This window comes from Ambystoma mexicanum, chromosome 11, assembly GCF_040938575.1.
Source record: "Ambystoma mexicanum isolate Mex_15411 chromosome 11, UKY_AmexF1_1, whole genome shotgun sequence".
NCBI lineage: Eukaryota > Metazoa > Chordata > Amphibia > Caudata > Ambystomatidae > Ambystoma > Ambystoma mexicanum.
The window spans coordinates 1357612077-1357636341 of NC_090934.1; the positions used below are offsets into that span (position 1 = coordinate 1357612077).

At 45.9% G+C, this 24265-nt stretch overlaps 1 protein-coding gene across 1 annotated transcript in view; it reads left to right on the forward strand.

Moving 5' to 3' along the window:
• The window catches only part of TRPM1 (transient receptor potential cation channel subfamily M member 1), a 594536-nt gene that overhangs the window by 503358 nt on the left and 66913 nt on the right, over positions 1-24265 (forward strand). Inside the window, exon 22 of the mRNA XM_069624914.1 lies at positions 1573-1765. Within this exon, the coding sequence (XP_069481015.1) occupies positions 1573-1765 (193 nt within the window). The remainder of the gene's footprint in view (positions 1-1572; positions 1766-24265) is intronic.

The window sequence follows — 24265 nt, forward strand, 5'->3', positions numbered from 1 at the left end:
CTTTATTTTCCAGTCAGTTTCTTCTTTATCCTTATCATTTAGGCTTAGCTAGGTTTATGCTACCCAAGATCTTTAGGCCAGAACCACAGACACTGTCAACCTTTGTGTATGATCAGTGTTGCGTACAAAAGGCTCTGATAAGTGCATAACCTGAATGCCACACATACTCAAAGGTAAGACTCAACTAGCAAATGGTTAAGCGCTTGCCAAACTATGCAATCAATTTTACATTTCCTGGACCCCAGGAAGTGAATATTCTTAACCATCTTCTTGATGTAGGTCATCTGTATCAGTCTATTAATTTTTTTATTTTAGTTTTGTAGTTTGTCAATGAGCCTCATTCTTTTTCGTGACTGTGAATCCTCCAAGTACAGTGTGGCTGGTGTCTGCTGCCGCTCAGGCTTTTTCCGGGGGATTCTCTTCGTGACCCACTCCATTTGGAGGTACATCACTGATTCTCTACATGCACGGGCGACCCTCTGGAAGGGGCCGCGCAAATAGTTCCCTCCGGCATGTCTCAAAATGCAGGCGTAAAATCCTTTTTTAGTCTCTGCTGTGGCGTTATGTGCACAGTGGTGAGAAAACAGAGGCAAATACCTTTCATTTCTCTCCTGGGCAGGTACCCCTTATATGTGTGGCATCTACATTATAGCTCTGTCTCCTCTTTAAACACGGATCTTTGTCCTCCCGGACTTAGACAGAGTATACGTTGCTAACCTATTTCAGTCAACCGTATACCGGGCTTCCTCCCTATTTAAGTTGTACCTACCCCTAAACCTTCCCTCCACAAGCAAACTATCTACTTGGCCCAAGATGGCCCCTGAAATCTAACGCTACCAAGCTTCACCAGGTACATGGCCGCATAACATGTCGGAAGAAAGACTTCACAATCGGGAGGGTTTCGATTTGAGTCTCAGCATCGTAATTTACCAGTTCCCATGCATGGCAAAGGTGTGTCCCCATGCCAGCCCTAATTGTGCTGCCCGATTCTCGCGCACAGGTGAATCAGCTGATGTGGCAGAAAAATTCTACATTCATCTCTCCAGGACAATGGTTGCTTTTGTAGTTTTTTCCAGCGATGTAGCCTTCAATTTATAGACTAAAAGATGAATCACTTACACTAAGCCACAAAACTCGTCCAGTTAGAACAGTTGCCAAACATTTTAAGATGTCCTATTCATTTAGAAAATTAAACTAAATGAAACAAGACATTATGACTTTAGATCATTTAAAATGTATAAGTACATTTTCCTTTGAGAATACATATACATAACTATATTGAGTAAAACACTGACAGTGCGCAGTGAAATATACATAGAATTGATACGAACACTGTTTTGGGTCAATATTTTAAAATTATTTTTGCCAGATCAGGCTTAAAATATCAGGGAAAACCATATGCTTGAACAAAGCATATTTTATATTAGACATTGAAATCAAAATGTAGCCTTCTTGGTTCTCTCACTAAGAAAGAGTGATATTTCTTCAGAAATTCTCCAATACGCTTTGAGATGGAGGAAATCCCTGGAGTAGTTAAAGCGACAGACCTTTTTTTTGTTTTCTTCTCCCCAGATGATCGACATGCTCTACTTTGTGGTCATCATGCTCGTGGTGCTGATGAGCTTCGGCGTGGCTCGTCAAGCGATCCTGCATCCCGACGAGGAGCCATCTTGGCGACTCGCCCGAAACATCTTCTACATGCCTTACTGGATGATCTATGGCGAGGTGTTCGCTGACCAGATAGACCGTAAGACTAGAATTCATAGTAAGATTCGCTTTCCTGTTTGTGAGGCCGATCAATCGAAACATTGATCATTTGGAAACACCAGAAGAGATGTATTTTAATCAATTTGTGCTGCACTGATTTGTTATATTAATTAAAGGAGAAGACAAAGACGTTCTGCTAAAAACACCATATCGCATTCTGTTTGGATGTGTAGTAATTCACTGCTTGTACTAATGACTGCAAAACCATTGTTTTTAAAGTATTTGTTTTAGATGTTCTAGTTTAGTTTAGTTTCGTTTTTTATTTCTATACCACACTTAACCCTCAGATATCAAGGCGCTTTAACTTGGTTACAAAATTACAGATTACAGTTACAGGATGCATAAAAATAACAATTTAGATTTATCCCTGATTGGGGAGGGAAAGCAATAAAATAGCTTTATATATGCATCAAATGCAGAGTAAAGAGAATAACATATGTCTGTCGTGTTTCAGAATTCCTACAGGTATCTCGCCGTAGGAGCAGATTGACCAATAGGACACATGTATGTACATTGCACCGTGACACTGTTAGGTGTAATTGTTCGCAGGTTCTTTAAGGGAAGAGAACTGTGGCATGAAACTTGAGGTCAATTACTGTATGTCATTTCCTGGTGGGTGTAGGTTACAGCAGGTAGTCAAGGATTAGTGACTCCTGCCGTACGTCATTGCAGATTTATAAACCGTTTAAGTGGATAAGACTGACCACCCATTGGAAATGATTGCTTGAATTATTTAATAGTTTATATTCAACAGACATAACGGTATTATGTAGCGCGTCATTAAAGGCGCTCTTGTCCTTGCAAGAACACATTCCCATGAAAGTATACTTTTCACACATGCATGAAATACTTGACTGCCAGTTGTCCAAGCAACAAGTTACAATGTGCATATGTATAATATAGGAAGACGTAGTGTGGATGAAGCAGTGGGGTTTGCCAAGGAAAATAACGTTTTGGGTAATAGTTTGAGTCAACTTTGGCGGGTTCTCAACCCATGACCTGTAGGTAAAAGAGACATTCCCTGCTGCGGGCACTTTGATCTTTCTGGCTGATACTGGAAACTGTGGACTGGAGTTTCATACAAAATGTTGGCAGCAGGTGCCTTGCATGACTGAGCTTTCTTACGTTTGTTGGCATTGGGTTTATAGCCCAAAAAGGATAGAAAACCTTCAATGAATCATAGCCAGAGGGAGTTCCTGTGGAATGTAGCCATTCCATTAGCTTTAAGCCTGTCTGTGCCATTACACAAGGGTACCAACCACATGCAAATCAGTTTTAGACTGACACCCAAAGGTGCAGGGCACACAAACTGCCAGACGGTATCCTTTCTGCACTAGAGCAGGAGAAACCCTATGATGGGTCCAGCGAGCCAGCAAGCCCAGGTTTTCCAGTGGGAGCATGCCGAGCTATTGGTCACTTGTTTGCTTTTAATAAGGGATAATGGGGATAATAATATCATTATGTAGCACGTTATACCACAATCGTCCTGCTTCCAAGCACTGTAATAATAGGTTTATTATTTTCCACATTTATAGTGTGCAATGTATCGACCTCCAAAGAATGAAGGGCTGAGTCAGCCTTGTCAGGACTCAAACTGACATCTGAAGCGAATGCGTAACTCACTGAGCTAAGTTGCGGGCTAGGGAATCGGCATGCAACTCAGTGAAGTGGGCCAGAATGTCCACAACATATCTTACACTGTGTGTGGTCCCATACAGAGAGGTACACCGTTCCCTGTAACCAGGAAGAGCACTTGGGGTGCATGTGGGTCTGGCCAACAGGACATGGGGAGCTTCACTGCCCACCCTGAGAGCACTCTATCATCTCACTCCTCAAGGCTCTGCCACTACTGCTTCCTCGGGCATCATACTACCTGCTCCCCCATGCAGCATTAAGGTGCGTCCAGGAATCTCCATGACATTTTCTGAGACCCAAAAGGCAAATGAATAGAAAAATGTAACTTCCGCTTTGCTTGTGGCCACCCTCACCCGAGGCCCCCCGTTGCACTTGCAGGTGCACACAGTGTGCTGTGTCCTCACTGAAATCAGGGGAAACAACATCCACAGGCAAAGTCTAGACTGCTAATTTGCAGCAGAGACCATTTTAAGATTGGCATGAATTAGGTGTGTGAAACAGTAAGCTCCCTTTAGCCACACCTATAAATGCACTGCTATGATGGAAGGAATAAGAAATGAACAGTAGATGACGGCAACTCTGGTTCATTCCAAATCCTGGAGAAAGATATTTTGTTTAGGCAATTAACTGAACCAATTGGCCTTCTAGCTTCCTTTATTGACTTATTGAGTGGCATAATGGTTTAACATACATGGGCCTTGTTACAAGTCTGGCAGTCTGGAAATCAGGGTGCTGGTAGCAACGAACAAGTACATTTTTCGGACCACCAGACTAGGCAAACGCCTGTAGGGGCGGTGCTCCCAGCAGGTCTAACCTGCTGGGGGCACCGGCCCCTGCAGGTATGGTTTTCATGGAAGCACTGGCACCGTTAGCAACGGTGCCGGTGCTTCCGTGGTCCCCATTCCCGTGGAGTCTTATGAGACTCCATGGGAGTGGGGACACGGGAGCACCAGGATTTCAGGTGGCGGAAACAGTGTTACAAGGTCAGCGGTAACCTGCCGGTGCAACCTCAGAATGAGGCCCATAGTCTTGTATTCATATCTCCCAAGGATAAGCATACAAAGCCATGTGCCAAATAAGACATTAAAAAAGATTTGGATATTTGCAACCATTAAGCTACAATTTAAATTGATGTGACTAAAACCATTAAATATCACCTTATTTGGAGGCTGAGTGAGAACATAGGCTGTATAAGAGAGATTTTGCTTTACCTTTGGGTGCAGCAACCATGGGGAGGATGAAGTCTGAGCCAACTAAAGAGTCAACCACTCAGTTGTAATATTCCACTTTAGCACCAAAATTGATTGATTGCGGGGGAAGAACAACTGTACTGCCTCTGGTCATTGACAGTGTGTTTTCTCAGACTGCTGTCTTTACATTGTGTGACCTCCAAACGTCTCCATCCCTGGACCCAGAAGCTTTACTGGCCTGAAGTTCCCTTTGACCAATCATGCTTTGCAAACTTCACAGAAACGTATGCCGCCATCCCAAGGTAGCAGCATTCTCAGTTTTTTTGTTAGAGAAGCCAGGCATTCAGGCCATAGAGCCTAAGAATCAATGCTCATCTTGTACAGAAGGGAAGTTGATCAGCGATGCAGTAAGGCAGCATAGTGGCAGGTTGTTCCTGTCATGATGCCCGCTCCCGGGGAGCCGGTTCAAGCCCTGCGTCCCCGAAAGCGGACATCCAGTCCCCAAGGAAGGACCCAGCAACCCCATATAGGGGCCCTTTGGACAGTGTCCTGGTGCCTATGGCGCCAGGCTCATTATGGGAGTGCTTGGGTGCACTTACCTGATGCAGACCATGCTGCAGGATCCCGGCCTCCTTGAGGCCTGAAAGGAACTACTTTACCTGTGGGACTAATTTACCATCCGGGCGTGGTCGGGGAAGGATACATACCTGATTGGAGGAAGAATACATACCAGGAACTTCTTCCAAGGCTATTTAAACCCCACCCGAACAGCCACACGTGCTTCGCGTTGTTCTGCATCTAGCAGCTGGACGTTCACCGTGTCTGCTCCTGCAGCCTGACTTCTGCCATGCCTGCCAGCATCCTGGATCACCTGCAAAGGAAGAGAAGAAGAGAACAGAAGAAGGAAAAGTCCTTACCTGCTAAATCCGCATCCCGGAGACATCTCGCCGACAATCCTGAAAAGGAAGACTTTAATTTAAAAGCTCATTGCGTCGATCGCTGCAGCACCGCATTCCACTCACCTTTACAGGGCGCCTCCATGTTCAACAGCGATCATCTGGATTCGCAGTCACGCCCCAGCGCCTAGGGAGAAAAAGACCAGAACAAAAGGTGAGAGAGAGAAGGGAATAAGGAAAGCTAAATCTCCATGTTAAGACTTACCTGTTGATTCATTCCCTCTTCATTTCGGGTCCGCGCTGCATCCTGGCATTTCCGGACCCCAGCCCCTAAGGGGAAAAAAGACATCAGCGTTAATGAGCGATTGAAAAAACATTACCAAAAACGCTCATTAAGGACTTACCTGATTTCTATAAGGATTTCACCTCTCATCTCGGACGGTGCCTGTTCCCCGGCATTCCGTACCCCGGCCCCTATAGGGAAAAAGACACTAGCATTAGTACATTAATGCATGGACACAAGGGGAACCTCTTATCAAAAAACTTACCTGGAAGCCAAGCAAGTTTGGTTCTCACCAATCCGAAAATCCAGTGAAGTAACTGGATACCAACGCGCCCCTGCATCAGAAGCAGGATGGAGAGCTCGTCCTTCCAGAGCCTAAGAAGGATACTTCTGCGAGCCAGACAAGCCAGATTTGGGGGCCCGGTCCAGTCCGTCTTCCGAACCCTGCGCATCACCTTAGAAGAGGTCACAGCAGCGTGAACCAGGCCAGCGCCTCCGTGGGAGTCAGGTCAGCGTAACAGTTCCTCTGCCTCCCTGCAGCAATGGTCTTCATGAGATGCAGCATGGGGTGCCTCAGTATATCCAAATCAGCACAGTAAACATGTTTGTTACTTATGGCGACAAACATTTGTCTATACCAGCTAAAGTCATGAGAAGTCATTTATGTGAGTCAGTGGCCCCCGTGGCATCCTTCCTGTGAATCCCCTCTGTTTTAATTGATTGAATGATTGACTAGGAAACTATATGCCTGAATAGACTCAGAGGTATTTCCCTTGTGTGCAATTGGATTCCTTAATAATAATAAATGTGTGGCCAAAACTTATTTAGAACAGCTCAACAGTGGCAACACTGGCATGACATTTATTCAAATGAAGTTCTTTATCACTGTGTTGGTCCAAAGAACATGTATGATTCATGTACTTAGAAAAGGAAATAACTGTTGTTTAACAGCAAAGCGAGTTCAGATAAGAAGAGCAGTGCAGCCAATGTGGGATATCATCAAAAGCCCCCAAACCAACGGAACTGAAGGGCCATGTGAAAAAGGCCTACCTCTCTTTAACAAAGGAAAATACGTTTTTTAATTCACAAAGGCAGAGGAAATTCAAAGGTTCCTTTCACATATAAAACAGGATTTTTAAATAATTACACAAAACGACTTTGCATGTGTGTTTGCAAGTTAAAGCAATACATTAGAAAAATGTCCCCATGCCAACATAAAGATGTCAGGGAAAAGACATGGTGTGTGTGTTGACAAAATGTAAGGTGGATTATGCTTCACATGCAAAATATCGGCAAAACATTTTAAAAGAAAGCCAGCTTGGTTGCGATGAAAAGTTCCTGTAGACCTATTTAGGCAGACTATGCGGGTGTCTTTCTGCAAGGGAAATCCAGAGAAGGCTAAAACAAAAATGCAATCCAAGTGCAGATTGGAAAAGCACATCACATTACTGGCTGAGAAATAAAATGCAGTATTTTCACTGAAACTGCCACCAATCAAAAGTTGGTGCACTGTGACAATTCAGACTCACTTTTCAGCAAGAAAACGAACAGCAGATAATTATAAGTCCATTTCAGCCCAGGACAAACGGTGGTGCTCTGGGCAAAAGTCATAAAGAACTGCCCCACTAAGACCCTGGCTGGCATCCACCTGTTACAACTACAATAAAATGTGTCCTGCTAAGAAGTGTTGAAAACAGACTTTCCCTAGAACTACTGTCTCTGAGGGCAGTTCTGAGCAGGCCAAATGCTCGGGCTGGTGCATGGCAAAAGTAGGGAGGAGGTGTGAACACAGGGGCTATAATTAAGGCTGAACTGGAGAATAAAATACAGGAAAATAGAAGTTTTTCAGATAAGAATACTGGCTACCAGATGCCTACAGTGGGGGATCTATGTGAGGCAAATGCATCATCCATTTACAATCTGCACCCTACACCTCAAACAACAAAGAGACTAATAAAAACACTGGCCCAGAGAGGCAAATGGCCCTGGAGATAGGAGGCCTCCAATTTGCATGGCCCAAAGATTTGCTATTAATTTAAAAGGACTGCTATAACTTCGGCCTTTTTTCTCAGCAACCACAAATTGCACTGATTACATGTATGTTTCATATTTTAGATAAGTTCTAAGTGATTTTGGTGATATAAAATTCATCCACCTGCGACTCAGGTAACTGTAATGACCATCTAAAATGGGTTTCTGGCCGATCTGAAAGTGTCCCGAATTTGAAAGTTGGCGAACTGGTGGATGGTAAAATTAGGTATGTGGGGAATAAATTGCATGTTCCTAGTAATTATGCTTTTTGTAAAAATGGTAGAAAATTGCCAAACGGCCATGCAACATGGTCTGGGCCTGGCTGTTGTTTTATTAAATTCCCCCTAATTAGCTGAATGGAAAATATTTATATTATGGCAGTTACTAGTAAATCACAAAGTCTTTGACACAACTATTTTTTGACAAAAATATGACATGTGAACATATGGAGATTGTAAATGGAAGCTGCCACATGTCTGCTCCTGTCACACTCACCTGTGTCTCTGCAGGAGCGATGGACAAGCCTCCCTTGACTCAGAGTCTTCACTTCCCCTGTTTCACCCGGAGGATTACCTGTCAAATACAAGGTGTATACTCAGACCTGAATAAACCCGATTCCCCTGGGCCCATCCCTTCTCTTTACTGTGTGCTGTGATGTCCTCCTTTGGGCTTACCTTGATCTTTAGTAGGGTGTGCACTCCATCCTGCATTCGCAGGTGTCTGATTCACTCTTGTGATCGGTACCAATGTCTGTAGGCTGAGTTCAAATGCCAAACGCTGTTTTATGCTTTGACAGCGAGGCCGAGTGTTCAAGGCGCCCGTTTCTTCACCGGCTCGAAAGTCCTTGCCACAAGTGAACGTTGCACGGAAAATGTTGAGTGTCCAAAATTGTCTGTATTGTCTTTATTTGCCGGTATTATTGTGGGTGAGTAGCGCTGCATGTAGAAGCTATCTGCTGGTAGGTTTGCGCAGCGCCTTCAATTCGAGCATGCCTGGTAATGTCTCTCCCTTTCACTTGCAGGAGAAATTATGTGGTATTAGCACCTCAAGTCCGGGTTCAGCGCTACTGGAGACTTGGTGGTTAGGTAAGTTTGCACGGAGGCTTTTGGTAAGTATGCACCGCGTAGAGAGGGAGAGTGCAGTGAAATAAGTGTCTGCGTTATTGGAACGAGAGCAATGAATAATGTCTCTTCTTTCTTTTACAGGGGTTTGTGCGCTCATACAACTGACCTGGATTCCAGCGTCGCGGGAAGATTCAGTGAGTATGCGGAGCGTGTTAGCACAGTTCTTCTTTGTTCTTACAGGTGCCGGTGTAGAAGTCCCCTCTTGACTTGAGATAGCTGCGGTGTGGAGTAAGAATGGAGGTTCTTCCGGAGCAGGTAAGCAGAAGCAGGATGATCTGGAGCAGGTGAGCAGAAGCAGGATGATCCGGAGCAGGTAAGCAGAAGCAGGATGATCCAGAGCAGGTAAGCAGATGCTAGCTGATCCAGAGCATGGCAAGTGTGTTGCTGATACAGCTCACAGTAAGCAACACGAAGCACTGGAAGAATCTTGGGTGGGGCTTATATAGCCAGCCACACCCAAACACCAGAGAGCTCATGAATTATCTTGCACTTCCTATTTGGCAACAGGAAGTGGTAACCAGCAAGTTACTACAAACACTAGGAAGGAATGAAAGGAGGGATTTGTTATGGGTTCTTTGTGTGCCTATGCCAGGCCTGCCAAGCCTCCACCCAGCTTGCCCCAACTACCTGCCTGATACCCATGACAGCTCCAGACTCCTAAGCCAATCCTTAGAGAGAGGTTGGATTTGGGAGGACAGAGAAAGGTAACTGTCCAATCCTATCTGCGAGAGCACTCTTGCAGGGCACTCCCCAAGACTGTAAATGTGATGGTGTCATCCGTGCTATATAAAGTGGATGCATTATGAGTAAAAGGTGAGAGCTGCTGAAATTTACCATCGGGGAGAGCTGCTGAAAGTTGCAACCTCACAGCTGCCAGGGAAGACTAAAAGGAGATTTAGCTGTAATAGGCTATGGGTGGAGCTGTCTATTTCTGGGAAGGCCTAAAAGATGACTGTGTTCTATGGTGAAACCTTCCAGCCATCACCTCTTTTGTTTTGCATAGTCACCCCAAGTGGGACGGATATACCCAGACATGGGCCCCCTGCCTGCTAGGCCTAGAGACCCAAAGCTGAAACATGTTTGGGGATGCTTGTGGCCTCGTGCATAAGGGTACTGAATAAGCAGTTTGGGCTGGACGCCTCTTTTGGGGTGGAACCCAGCCTGATTTGCATATGGTAGTTCCCCTTTTGTAATGGCTTGGAAGGCAAAAAACGATGGTCTGGAGGGTTGCCCAGAGTAATGCTAGAGGTTAAGATTTATTCTAAACCTTCCAGAATCACCTCTTTTGTTCTGCTTAGTCACCCAAAGTGGGACGGGTATGCCCAGACGTGGGTCCCGTGACTGCTGGGCCTAGTGACCCAAGCTACTCCTCACTGATGAGGCCCAACAAGGCTGAAACATGTTTGGGGATGCTTGTGGTCTCGTGCAGAAGGTAAGTGACCAAGCAGTTTGGGCTGGACTGCCCCTTTTGGGGAGGGACCAAGCCTGATTTGCATATGGTCTTTCCCCTTTTGTAATGACATGGCAGCTGAAAAAAGATGTTCTGAAGGGTTTCCCAGAGCAATGCAAGAGGTTAGCATTAATTTCAAACCTTCCAGCCATCACCTCTTTGTTTTGCTTAGTCACCCCGAGCGGGACGGGTATACCCAGATGTGGGTCCCGTGCCTGCTGGGTCTACAGACCCAAGCTACTCCTCACTGGTGAGGCCCAACAAGACCAAAACATGTTTGGTGAAGCTTGTGGTCTCATGCAGAAGAAAAGTGACCAAGCAGTTGTGGCTGGACTGCCCCTTTTGGGGTGGGATCAAGCCTGCTTTACATATGGTCTTTCCCCTTTTGTAATGGCTTGGCAGGCGAAATATGATGGTCTGGAGGGCTCCCCAGAGCAATGCCAGAGGTTAAGATTTATTCTAAACTTTCCAGCCGTCACCTCTTTTGTTTTGGTGCAGGCCATCCTTGAGAGTGGAGTGACCACATCCCTGCCCTGTCCTTCCAGAGGGATCTGACATGCAGCTGGCTTTCCTGACTTTAAACAGGTTTTCTATGTCAGTAGAATTGAACCGTGGGAGACCGAAAGGTGATGGAATCTGCTAGCCTTAAATCCTTTCCCTTTATAGGGGGTGGGCGGGGAAAACTGGGTAGATCCATAGCCTATTTAACTAAACATATTAATTTAATTAATTCCCCTTGGAAGTACACCACAGGGTGAATTTTGCTAAAATTCTAAATTAACAAAGCTCATCCCAGTGTACGCCAAAAACTATAGACTGTAATTTAATTGGTAATCTTTCGGTCCAGCTTCACCAGCACAAGCCTTTAAGTGAAGGTGGGCTCTGAAACCCAAAATTCTCAAATCATCCCAATTTTTTTTTTAACCGTCCAACTTCCCCAACACAGCCCTTTCAGTGAGGAGGGTCTGAAAAGAAACTGCTAAATCGCCCTGTGTTTATTTTAATCCAAAAATGTCAGTGAAATCATAATTGCTATATGCATTTGTGCAAATCTATAAACCCAGCTACTCGCCTTTTAAGCGTGCAGGAAAATCGAAATTGCACAGCATTGCACGTGTAAATGACTTTTGCTAATTGAACAGTTGATTATTTCTTGAAGTGTAATCTTTCAAAATGAAAAGTATTGTAATTTGTGTTGGGAAGTGGGGGTGATAGTCCCAAGCTCCCAAAAGGTTCAGCGTGAGGCAGAGGCCTCAAAGTGTGTTATAGACGCTTGGGCAGACTATAGGGGAAAGGGGTGTTGCTAGAAGCTGCATAATGGGGCAACTTAGTGCATGTGTGGGCATAGGGTGTATTGGGAGGGGAGCGCTATTTTAGAAATAGCAGCCATGTTGAAATCGAGTCCTAACGCTGCACTGCAGCCAGGGCAGTAGGCCCAGGCCACAAATGTGGAAATAAGAGCAAGCATAGGGGAATAGGTTGTAACATGGGCAGCAGTGAGAAAGGCCAGGGCTGCAGAGATTCATAAACCTTCCATCATCTCATACTACCAGCATTCATATCCCAGGAGGAATGTGCCCTGCAAGGCCAGAAGGGGGCTGAGAGCTCCCTGCAAAATGTTATCTCAGGAGAAGGAGGGCATGAGCCTCTGACCTTTTCCAGTCTCAGGGTTAAAATATAGTGCTCATATGCCCCTGCCCCAAGGTCCCAGCATTCCAAGGTATCAGCCAGTTCCAGACAACTGGCCATAAAATAGTTAGATCCCCAATCTATCAGAAAAGATCAGAAAGCAGCGACGGCTGCCCCTGTCACTAAGTCATGTGATTTGTGCTGCGAGGTGCCGGGAGGGGCAAAGCAACAAACATAAAAAACGAGGGTGGAAAGCTTTGGAAGGGCACTCATGCGCCTGGGGTCGTTCCTCGAAAGTATCCTCCAAGCCCATGCCTGCAGAACAAAGTGCACATTAGGTAAGAGATAGACAAAGCATGGTTTTTCGTTCCTAAATGGTGATTAAATGCAGCTTCGCCCCTGACAATGCACCAGAAGGAGCCCACATGGAAGATGACGGAGAGAAGAGGCTGGGACCAATGGCCTGGCATCCCTTATGGAGCAGGTAGCCTATTTATAGGGTCACACTAACCAGCCATTCGGATTTGTAGCCAATGTAATTTGCGTCCCTGATGATGCTGTGCGTCCTTTTAATGTTTTGCTTGTCTTGATTTTGCCAGGGTGCTCTGTGGCAGCAGAGTCCTTTTGTGGAAATAAAACTTGTTCTCCTTGCAAGAGGAGTGCCAGGCCTTTTTCCCTAGTGCAAAAAAGGTAGCAGGCGCCCCTGTCTAGAAAGAACATGGCATGAAAACCTGTTCTGTGGTTTTTACCCACTTTGTACCCATTGCTTTTTGCTCACTGTACTTTTCACAAAAGGAGAAATATCCATTTGCACCAGTCTTTGTCCCGACCACAAGGGCAGTTCAGCACCGAAATGCCTGGCAAACCTCCTTTGAACAAGAGTGCCAACAGCAACACCAGACACATGTTTCAGCCTAGTCTGGCCTCATCAGTGAAGTTGAACTGTGCCTCTATGAGCACAGTGAGCAAGAGGTCCACATGTGGGTTCCCCCAGGTAACTTAGGATGACCAATCCCCAGTTCCTTGCAACAAAATAAAAAGATAGCAGGTGCCCCTCTCTAGAAAGAACATGGCATGAAAACCTGTTCTGTACCCACTTTGAAAGTCCGCAGCCATCGCTTTTTGCTCACTGTACTTCTGCCCTAGTGGGTTGCATTTTTTCTGGTGTGAGCGTTGAGGGGTTTCTCTACATTTTTGGTGACACCAATCTGATCCCAGGTTTTCCGCAAAGACAGAGGCTTCCAGGCCGCATCTCTGGAGGTGCTGCACCCACCTGCAGTGAGCAGTCCCAAGCGTGCCACCCACAGTGGTGTACAGGAGCCGTTTCAACAGAATTCCAGTCTGCTCTTTGGAGCAGAGCACGGCTCCTAGGAAGGTGCAGGCCGACATTTGGACCCCATGATGGAGGAGCTCTGGGTGAAGTACACCTCTTGCGGGTGACAACTGGAGGGCAAGAGTGAATGGAGAGATGTCGTATGATTGAGTAAAAAGAGAGTGCGAAAGACCACGTGGCGGTTTTGTACTTTTTGTTTTATTATTGTTGTAAGGATAATGAGGAGAAAAACAGAAGTGTCGGACCCTTTCCGAGCTAGGAGAGAAGGTGGTGCTATATTTTTATTGTAAGCGGATACATTACCGTATAATTAGAGAGCTCAGATTCCTGTGCTCAATATATTCTGGCTGGGAGAAGGAGGTGAAGTAGTGGTTGTTATTTTGGCTTATTATTTTAGTTTGCTGTTTTACTGTGTTGAAATATTATTGTGTATTGGGTTGAGGCCGAGGGAGGGCCTGTGGAAGGTTCCATGTGTTAATATCACTGCAAAAATATCGGCATACAATAATGGCGCAGCTTTTGTGCGACTATATTAACGCATGGAACCTGCAGGGGGCACCCCCGCAACTGCCATATTTTTTTAAGGGAGCGGGGGACACCCCCCACCCCACTCCCATTTACCCCATAAATAATACCCCTAAATAATGTCGACTAAGTCGTTTCCCGGAGACCATATATAGAGCGACATTATTTATGGGGATTATATTACTTGATACCCTGTGGAAGTAGTGTGGGTGTTGGGTGTGAGGAGTAAGAGGGGTGGGAGTGTTGACAGTAGGCGACCGGGAAGCGGGAACGGAGGGCTGGTAGTGACATTTATGACACAATTGTGCATGGTGTATATAACAGTTTTTGAGCACTATGATTATTAATATGAGGCTACTGTTGTAGTTGGAGTATATGTACCGTGCATTGCCATTGTATAAAGGATAAGATTGAGAAGTATCCTAAGCAGTGTGGGGCAGAAACCCTAAGAAGGATGTCCCGCCCATGGCCAGAGCAGGGAACAAATGACAGGGGAATATTAGAGCACATGTCCATGTTTTTGGCAGCCACATACAAGGGTAAACAACTTCAGAAAAGGAAAGGGATTCTTGATCTATGGAAGATGGTGGAGGAAATAGAGCACACTGATGGGTGCAAGCCCCAGTGTGATGACAGTGTTGCCTCAAGCACAGTAAACGCAACAGCACCAGAGGAAACACTGCAACCCTCACGTAGAGGAGGACTGTAGCCGCTCACCTCCCGCCCAGCCACGGAATACACAAACCCAAAATATGTGCCCTCACCCGCCAATGCCACAGCCCCATATCGACCGACATCTAACACTGCAATTTCGTGGGATAACAAATCACAGAAAGAGTTGTAGGAGGCATTCGAAACAGTGCCAGCAGAGTTGGCACGGTTGAGGGCATTGAAGGAAGGAGAGAGCAAACTGGGGTGTGGTTTGATGTGTGGAGGGCTGGAGATATTCTGTTCAGATTAGACAGCACCGCAATAAAGGATGTGCATATTGAGAAGGGGAATAGTGGCGATGGAGGATCGGAAAGTGTAGGTTATGGGACAGTGAGGTCTGATAGGGACACAAACAGAGACTTACAGGAAGGAGAATGGAATACCATGGATGAGCTGGAGGAAGAAGTGGAGGCACAGGAGCCACCAGAAATGACACCAAGAGTAGAGAGCTTGTGGGATCCACGATTGTGGAATAGATTTGGGTGGGGTAGCAGTGGCTAGGAAAAGGGAAATGATGGAAGGAAAGTAAAGTGGAGAGTTGGCACGCAGTTGCCGTTATTACATAAAGGCCCTGGGAGGGTGCATTATGTCCCATGGGTACAAGTGGACAAGAATGACCTGATTAAAGCACTCCCCTCACGGCAAATTGATATATGCATTTGAGGAACAGATGCCTTAAATCCCTTTAGCTGTTGGGTCATGAAGAGCCTGCTTGTTGTAATTGTGGGAGATCAGGTTGGAGACATGTGGGTTAAGTCTGGGTATCCAGGAGTGAAGCTAGGTGATGATGCACATGATGGGGCCCCCTTCAACAACATCAGAGCACAAGTGTGGGATGCGCTGCAGCAGGCATATCCCGACACGCCAGACTCACAGTCCATAATACAGTACACCATGGGGATAATGAAGACCCCGCTTAGTACGTTTTGAAAGTGCTGCATATGCGGAGAGTGGAGACGGGAGACCAGTGAGACCAATCAGTTCCTCTTTTCTATTTTGTTATCAAAAGGGGGTTGCCCAAAGAGGTGCAGAAGGCACTGGAGAAGATAGTGGGTATTGAAGCGAAGGAGTGGGCCGAAATACAGACTATAATTATACACCACTGTAAGTGGATAAAAAAATGGCACAGAGGTTGCAGGCAGAGGAAGCAAAACTAGTACAGAAAAAGTTGGCAGTAATAGCAGCTGAAGGGGCGGTGGCTACAGATACTCAGATCGAGCCAGCGGAGCAGGTAGCGACACAAGCAAAGGTAAGAATAGCAGCCTTTGGCAAGGAGGAGGACAGGGGCAACGGAGCAGTGGACCTCAGCACCAATATTCTGAGTGACATCAAGGAGGTTAGCAGCAGAGAAAAGGGCTTTCCAAGGGAGCATAGGGGGTCGGGTGGTTTTGGAGGGATGGGGTCGAGAGGGGCAACAGGACCCAGTCAGTGCAGGAGCTGCGGGAAATGGGGGCACTTTGTGAGGGAATGCAGAAGCAGAATGGCAATGGGATACACTCCATATGCACCTACTGGCCTAATACAACAACAGCAGCACTTCCCTACACCCCCAATGGCCACTTTCATCCAGTACGAAATACACTAGGCATACACACAGTTGCCACCGCGACCTCTACATATGCAACAGCAGGCCCCGTCTGGTACCCCAAACCAAACCACACCAATCAATCAATCATATGGCTCCACCGTGCCCGGAGGCAATGTTGCTCCCAATGGAATGGTGGCTCCATACTGGGGGGTGAGTGTCATGGGAGGCAACCCTTTCACATTTCTGGAAACAAACACCTATCCTGATTAGGACAGCCCACAGAGAGCCCTTGTGTCTACAGTCCTGTCCATGACTACCCACCCTGACGAGGAACCCTAGGTGGTTGTGAGATAGGAAACAAACAATTAATCTGTGTGGTTGACACAGATGCCACTAAATCATTTATCAGTGAAGGAAATTTCTGATTATCAGGTGAAATGCTCGACATGCAGGGATTCTCTGGGGCTGAAGCAACGATTCTGTATATAGAAGAGGTAGCTATCAAGATAGGAGGGAAACTGGTACGTGCACCCTTGCTATACTCAGAATCCTCCCAAGTAAACTTCCTGGGGTGTGACCTCCTCAGCAAGTTGAATATGACAATTTCTTTCACAGATCAAGGAATAGTGTGTGTTATCCCGGTCATGTGTGCAATGGTTCACGGCACCCCCATTGATCCTGAGATGTTTGTGTACAGAATCACAGTTCTGCTTGACTCAGTGCCTCAGATTGGTAGGGCATGCTGGAGGGCCCATCTGATTTCATCTTTAGGCCCGTGGTGACCCCAGAGCTTGTGGCGGGTACCATTTTATCACTGGACCTACAGGGTTTGTTGGTGTCGGCAAAAAGTACTCTTGTAGTGGGAACTGATATAAATGGGTAGCACACTGTATTGTGTATTGAGCCTACCGTACCCCTTAAAGAGGTGACAGATCCAGAATTGTTCGAAGATATAGCAGATGATGGAGAAATTGTGTTGGCGACCTGCATCCCATGTGAGATCATGGTGCAGTATCGTAAATTGCATTGTTGGTTGATGATCATTGCCACTCCTCCCTACTTTACTAAGAAAGATCTAGACCAGGTCCCAAAGAGGTTATGTATAACCAGTGCCCACAATGTGGTTCTCCTGCAGGAAATGGCCCCTGTATGAATAACACTCAAACCTGCTCCTGTGATGCCCTGAGCAAAACAATATTCACTGTCAAAAGTAGAAGAGGATGGCATTCCAGACACCATTACTGTGCTTCTGAATTAGGGAATTATTGTGCCCTCCACCTCCCTGTGTAACACAGTGATTTACCCAACAAAAAAGGCAAAAGGGGGGAGTTGGAGAATGATACAGGATCTCTGCCCCCTAAATGACATTGTATAGGCAGAATTTCCCATAGTTCCTAACCCTGCAACAATTTTGTGCAGCATCCCCAAACAAGCAACGCATTTTACAGTAGTAGATTTGAAGAATGCATTCTTCTCCATACCCCTTCTCCCAGACTCACAGTATTTCACTGCATTTAAGTATGGCGGGCAGCGATTTGAACACACAAGACTGCCACAAGGGTTCTGCAAATACCCTAGTATTTTTAAAAGAATACTGCATGCTGACGTAGGAAACATCCAAGTGCCAAGTACTATCATTCAGTATGTTGATGACATGCTAGCGTGCAGTGAAAATGAACCGCAGTGCCAGAATGACTCTGTCAATCTCCTGCAGCTGTAAGCATACAAAGGCTACAAGTTTGATAAAGCGAAGTTAAAATATTGCCTCCAAGAAGTGCTTTACTTGGGCCAATTGATATCCGTCCATGGTAAGAAAAACATACCAGAATGCGCTGCATTGTTGTTCATTGCCCCTCAGCCAACCACTGTTAAGGAAATGCAGACACTCCTCGGGCTCTGCAATTACTGCCGAGACTGGATTCTAGATTATGCAGCATACACTAGGCCCCTGTTAGAAGGCCTCAAAGGAGCACACAAGGCAGACAAAAAGATAACATGGACAGAGGAGTTTCAATGACCTAAAGGAAGTTATATACACTGCCCCAGTGTTAGAAACTCCTGACTACACACAAGAGTTTTACTTGTTTTCCCATTTCAATGGACAGCTGATGACAGTACTACTTCAGTGGAGTACTAAATTCAGTGATGCAGGGCCAGTTCCCATACGAACAGGAGCTTGCTGCCACTGCGTTTGCAATTAAGAAAAGCTCCACTATTGTCATGGGGTGTTCCGTGACACTGTATGTGGAACATGCTGTATTTGCCATCCTCGAGTGATCCAAATAAATTCTGACCACGCAGAAAGCATCCGCATATGAGGTCATTTTGTGCAGCCGAACATCCACATGCAAAACGGTAAATCCTGCCACTTTTTTAACCGAAATGTGTACTGATGAAGACCTTGCTACATGACTCTGTGGCATTTGAAGGGGAGGAGTATGACATACCGGAGTCACAAGACAGCCCACTCGGGGGGTTCTCTTCATTGACAGGTCAGGGACTATTGACCAGGGGACTGGTTTGAGGCATACTGGTGTGGCAGTGGTCCACCTTGTAGACGGGGTGTATGAGGTACTAGTGCCAAAACAATTTCCCATGCACTATTAAACCCAAGCAGCGGAGCTCATAGCACTTTACCCAGGGGTACTGTATAACAATCTATTCCGATTCTGCCTACATCACCACTACGGTGCACTCAGGACATGCACATTGGAAGAGAAGGAGGTTTAGGAGAGCTGACAGGTCCCCAGTACAGCATGCAGCATTATTGGACAAGCTTATTGAAGCACTGTCACAGCCTTCACTGACTGCAGTGGTGAAATGCACCACCCACACTAATGACACAGACACCGTCTCATGCGGATGTGGCAGCTAAACAAGCAGCATACCTCCCTATGACTACGGTCCCAGAATATCCACTCCTAATGCAGGGACAATCTAAACTGTCTGAGTCATACAATTTGTTGCCAATTGCACAAATAATTGAATTGCAGGGTTGTGCGCCACAACAGGAGAAAGATCTTGTCAAAAGAGAGGGTGTAAGCAGTCCCCTACAGGTTTATTGTGGTGGCAGGAAACGACAGGCAAAGTTGTCATGCTGCTCGAGTTGCTGCTAGTCGCATTCGACCAGCTGCACTACCCATCACATGTGTCAAAACAGCATATTGCTACAGATGTACAGGAGCGCTGGTTCATGTCCAATCTGCAGGAGATGTTGCCTAAAATGGCTATTCACTGCACTACGTGCCAGACCTATAGCATTGGCCTTACCTTAAGAACAATTAGGGGTACCAGCTCCCACCCAAATGGGCTGGTCCATGAGTTACACATTGATTACACGGACATGGGAGAGAGATGTAATGGGTTGCGTTATATGATAGTGGTCGGATGTCCCTTCGCCCGATAATCTGAAAGGTTTTCCTTCATTTGGGAGTGTGCGATGTAATAAGGTCTGATAACGGCATTCACTTTTTCAATTAGCTGTTTAAGGAAATAACAGCATTACTTGGCATCGAGCATCAGATGTGCACAATTCATTGCTCCCAGACCAACAGGGTTGTAGAAGGGTAAACAGCCTTTAGAAAAGTAAACTGTCCAAGCTCTGCACCACATTGAAGAAGAACTCAGTGCACTGCTTGCCCCCTGCCTTCTTTAGCATGTGCACGCAGCCCTGTAAGGATTATCATTTGTCAGTTGGGACAGGGCAGCGAATGCACACACCCATTTCTCCCATCAGAACAACATTGGATGCACACAGGGCTGCGTCCGTTCTAGGAGATGAATTTAAGAGTTACTTGTTTGCCTTAACAAAAGCAATAAAATGAATCTCTGAACAGATAGTGCTACCTCGGTCGGAAGAATCTACCAGCGCTGCACCTGATCCACAAACATCATCTCCCATCCAGCTGTTTCCAGAAGATTTCATTTATATTAAAAATGTCCACCGGTGGAGTGAGGCTAGATACAATGGCCCCTTTGAGGTCATCTTTTCTACTCCCCTTGCGGTAAACGTTCACGAGCTGCGATATTGGGTACATCTTTCTGATGTCCGAAGAGCACCCGATGCCACACCTCCCGCTCAAGTTAAGTAAATGTTGAAGATGTAAGAACTGTAATACGCGCTGACTCGTTGATCTGATTGCTATTTCTGGAGAAATATTGATGCATACCCATAACATGCAACTGAATAATGTTTTGCGGTTCCATTTTTAATGTAGCCTGATCTACCTCCTCAGTATACAAATGCTGCAATGCATTATTTACACAAAAGTGCTCTCTCTCTCTCTCTCTCTCTCTCTCTCTTTCTCTCTCTCTCTTTCTCTCTCTCTCTCTGACTTTCTCTCTCTTTCTCTTTCGCTCTCTCTCTCACCCACTCTCTCTCTCGCTTTCTCTTTCTATCTCTCTCTTTTGGTCTCTTTTCACTTTCCCTTTCTCTTTCCTGTCCTCTTTCTGTTTTTTTTCTCTTTTGTCTTACAATGATCGCACACGTTTCAAACCATTCAGTTGATAAGTGGTCAAGTTCTCGTCCCCGTGAATATTCTCTAATAACAGTGTTTTCTTCAATGTATACCTATGTTATGCACTGTGTTGCTGGATTGTTTGTGCTTTCTATGTTTGGATTAGGTATATATTTAGGGTGAAGTTTTATATGGGGTGGACATATAAAAGGGGGGAAAGGGACATGTAAATATTACTAATAGTTGTCTAACAAATGCCAAAGCTACTGATGTCTTCTTATTGAACAAAGTAACTGAAATGTACATTACCACAGCCGTGGTTCCTAAAACAAAGACAAATGTAACTACTAATAGTACATGCCACCGAGCAACATGTGGGGAAAATAGCTAGTTTACTGATATTATCATTGTTTCCTAATGTGTTTACTGACATTATTGCACATTTTTGTTCTTTTCCTATTGGTCCAAATGTGAATGCATCGAAAATGTTTTAAAAGGCAGGTGAGAAGAGCCAAGTACGACGAGTACAGAAAGCTCTGTGTGGACATAACAGAAGATGTGCACCACCCAGAGTTAAGCAATAGGTGGTATGCAGACATGAGCTCGGTGGGGAAAAAGAGAGTTAATGGGAGCTGCTACATTTATTCCTTGATACCACATGCATTGGGGGCCCCCAACATGCTATTGCCGCAGGCAATTCTGCTTTTGGAGGCTCAATGTCCATCTGACGTTATGCAGGCTGAAGAGCACTTTTCGAGCATGGAACATACTACTCAAGATGATGGACCCAGACAAAATGCATTGTGCCCAGAACGCCCGAAGATTACAGTGCTTACAGAGGCCATACATGAAGATAGAAGGGGTGTATTTTATGGTGAACAGGCGGCAGGAGACTACAATGAGCTGTATGGCAGGAGGCCTAGTGGGATTCAGTGAAGAAGTCATAAAAAAGGTGAACAATGTGTGCCAAGGTTACTGAAAATGAGCATGTGGCAAAACTCACATGGAGGTGATGGAAAAGCCAGTGAAGGTGCAAAAGCAGGAAGAATATGACTCTGTTTTTATAATGAAGGAAGTGTCTTTGTGGGGGCTAACAGCAAGTGCAACAAGACATTATACATTCCAGACCTCAAGAAGAGTAGAGCCGCTGTGATGGATAACTACTGTGTCTGTGATCAGCAAGCGTTCCTGGACCTCCCGCCTCTGTGGATGGGCATGTGCTCGCTGGCCACTTTGCACTCAGCTCTCCTCGTGGTCCCTGAAGAACACCTAATATTGGGACCCCAAGGCTTTGTCACCGCAACAGCAGCACCAGTGATAGATGCCCCTGCATTGGTAACACCACCACCCATATTCTGCATCCGGCCAGAGAAGAGCAGGCAGGAACTGTTGCGCAGAAAGCAGAGATCAAATTATCTGTCTCAGGACTCATCAGAGTTGCTGAAAGAAATACCTGATCAATATAGACTGTACAGTAAGGAGGCGTCATTCTTTGCCTCTTTGCTAGTGCCTGGAATACAAGCTGATGCAAATACCAAATGACTCCAAATTGTCCACTGGGAAGTGATACAGCTGGCGAATGACACTTAGCAGGGCCTCAACGCCATCAAGGCTGAGATGCGGGCAATCAGGTTGATGACCCTGCAGAACTGCTATGTCCTAGACTTCCTAATAAGGATGGAATGTGGCGTGTGCCGCAAAATTGATGATTCATGCTGTACATAAATGCGTCCAAATGACAAATACAACGAGTCCCTAACACAAATAATAGGGGCCCTGCACACTCTCAGCACACACATGCCAACAGAAGCGGGTATCCAGAAAATTGACTGGTATAATAATCTTTTTTCCTGCTTTTTTCCTCCTTTTGAACATGCCAGATCAGACTCCGATGCTGCACCAAAGCAATGCCAAGCAGCACACTGATGATGGTTTCAATTGGGGTACATGGTGCACCTTGTGGTACAAAAGACAGTGCAGTCCAAACAGATGACCCTGACAAACCCTGCATGGTCAGGCTAGAGCAATGCCTCCACCCCCCAGGCACTACCACAATTCCCCCACCAGACCCCTTAAATATGTGGAACAACTGGGTAGACTTAGCAGGGGACGCAGGGTGTATATATATGACATGTACCCCCGAGCAATATACACAAGCAGGGGAAAGTTTACAGTCTGTATGAAGAGCATGCGTACCAAAGGAGGGGTCACCACCCTATTTGAAGGATGAGAAATTGTCGAGGGAGAAAATACAAAAGGAGGAGAAAGAGAAACGTACCTGGGAGTTCCTTAATGTGGGATTAGTGAAAGGGGGGAATGTTGGGAAGCTGGAGCGATCGTCACAGGCTCCCAAGTGGTTCAGGGTGAGGCAGAAGCCTTGAAGTGTGTTGTAGACAGTTGGGGAGACTATAGGCGGGAGAGGGGTGCCACTAGAAGCTGTATCATGGGTGAGTTAGTGCATGTGTGGGTACAGGGTGTATTGGGAAGGGAATACAATTTAAGACATAGCAGCCTTGTTGAAATTGATGCCTAACTCTGCCCTGCAGTGAGGGCAGTAGGCCCAGGCCATGAACATGGAAATAAGCATGTGCATGTGGGAAGAGGATGTAACATGGCCAGCGGTGAGAAAGGCCAGGGCAGCTAAAATTCATAAACCTTCAATTTTCATAATTCTGTCAGCATTCCTATCCCAGGTGGAATGTGCCCTGCAAAGCTATTAGGGGGCTAAAAGCTCCCTGCAAAACGTTATCCCACGAGAAGGAGGGCATAAACCTCCGACATTTTCCTGTCCCAGCTTTAACATATCGTGCCACATGCCCCTACTCCAAGACTCCAATATTCCAAGGTCTCACCCAGTTCCAGACCATAAGAATGTTAGCTCCTCAATTGATTAGAAAAGATCAAAAAGCAGAGATGGTGGCCCCAGAACAAAATCATGTGATTTGTGCTGCAAGGTGCCGAGAAGGGCAAAGCAACAAACATACAAAACAAGGGAGGAAAGCTTTTGAAGGGTGCTGACGTGTCTGGGATCGGGCTGTGGTTTGTAAGTTATAATTACCTCAAAAGTATTCTCCAAGCCCATGTCTGCAGAACCAGGTGCACATTGGGTTAGACATAGAGAATGCATTGTTTCTTGTTCCTAATTGGGATTAAATGCTGCTTCGTGCCTGATGACACACCAGAAGGAGCCTACGTGGAAGAAGACAGACAGAAGAGGCTTGGACAAATGGCCTGGCATCCCTTAGCGTGACTGGGCGCTGCAATTCTAGCACACACGGAATCCGTTCCATTTTATTTTCTTACCTGTTATTATTTAAACCAAAGGGTGTCCTGGGAGTCCCTCTACAGGCATGAACACGGCCCATTGACCTGTTCTTGGGTTGATGGCCGTCAGGAGAGTCTCAACCAAGTCTTTAGCTCACTGTCCCTTTCACAGAGGAAAAATATCCCTGCATATCAGTCTTTGACCTGCCCAGGGGCAGTTGAGCACCGAAAAGCTAGGCAATTCTCCTCTGAACAAGAGTACCAACAGCAACCCCAGACACATGTTTCGGCCTAGTCGGGCCTCATCAGTGAGGTGGCGCTGTGCCTCTCTAAGAACAGTGAGCAAGGGGTCCCTGTCTTGATTTCCCTGGTAATTTAGGGTGAAACCCAAAGTTACTTAATATACAAAACAAGGGGGGTTCTGGGAGTCCCTCTACCAGCA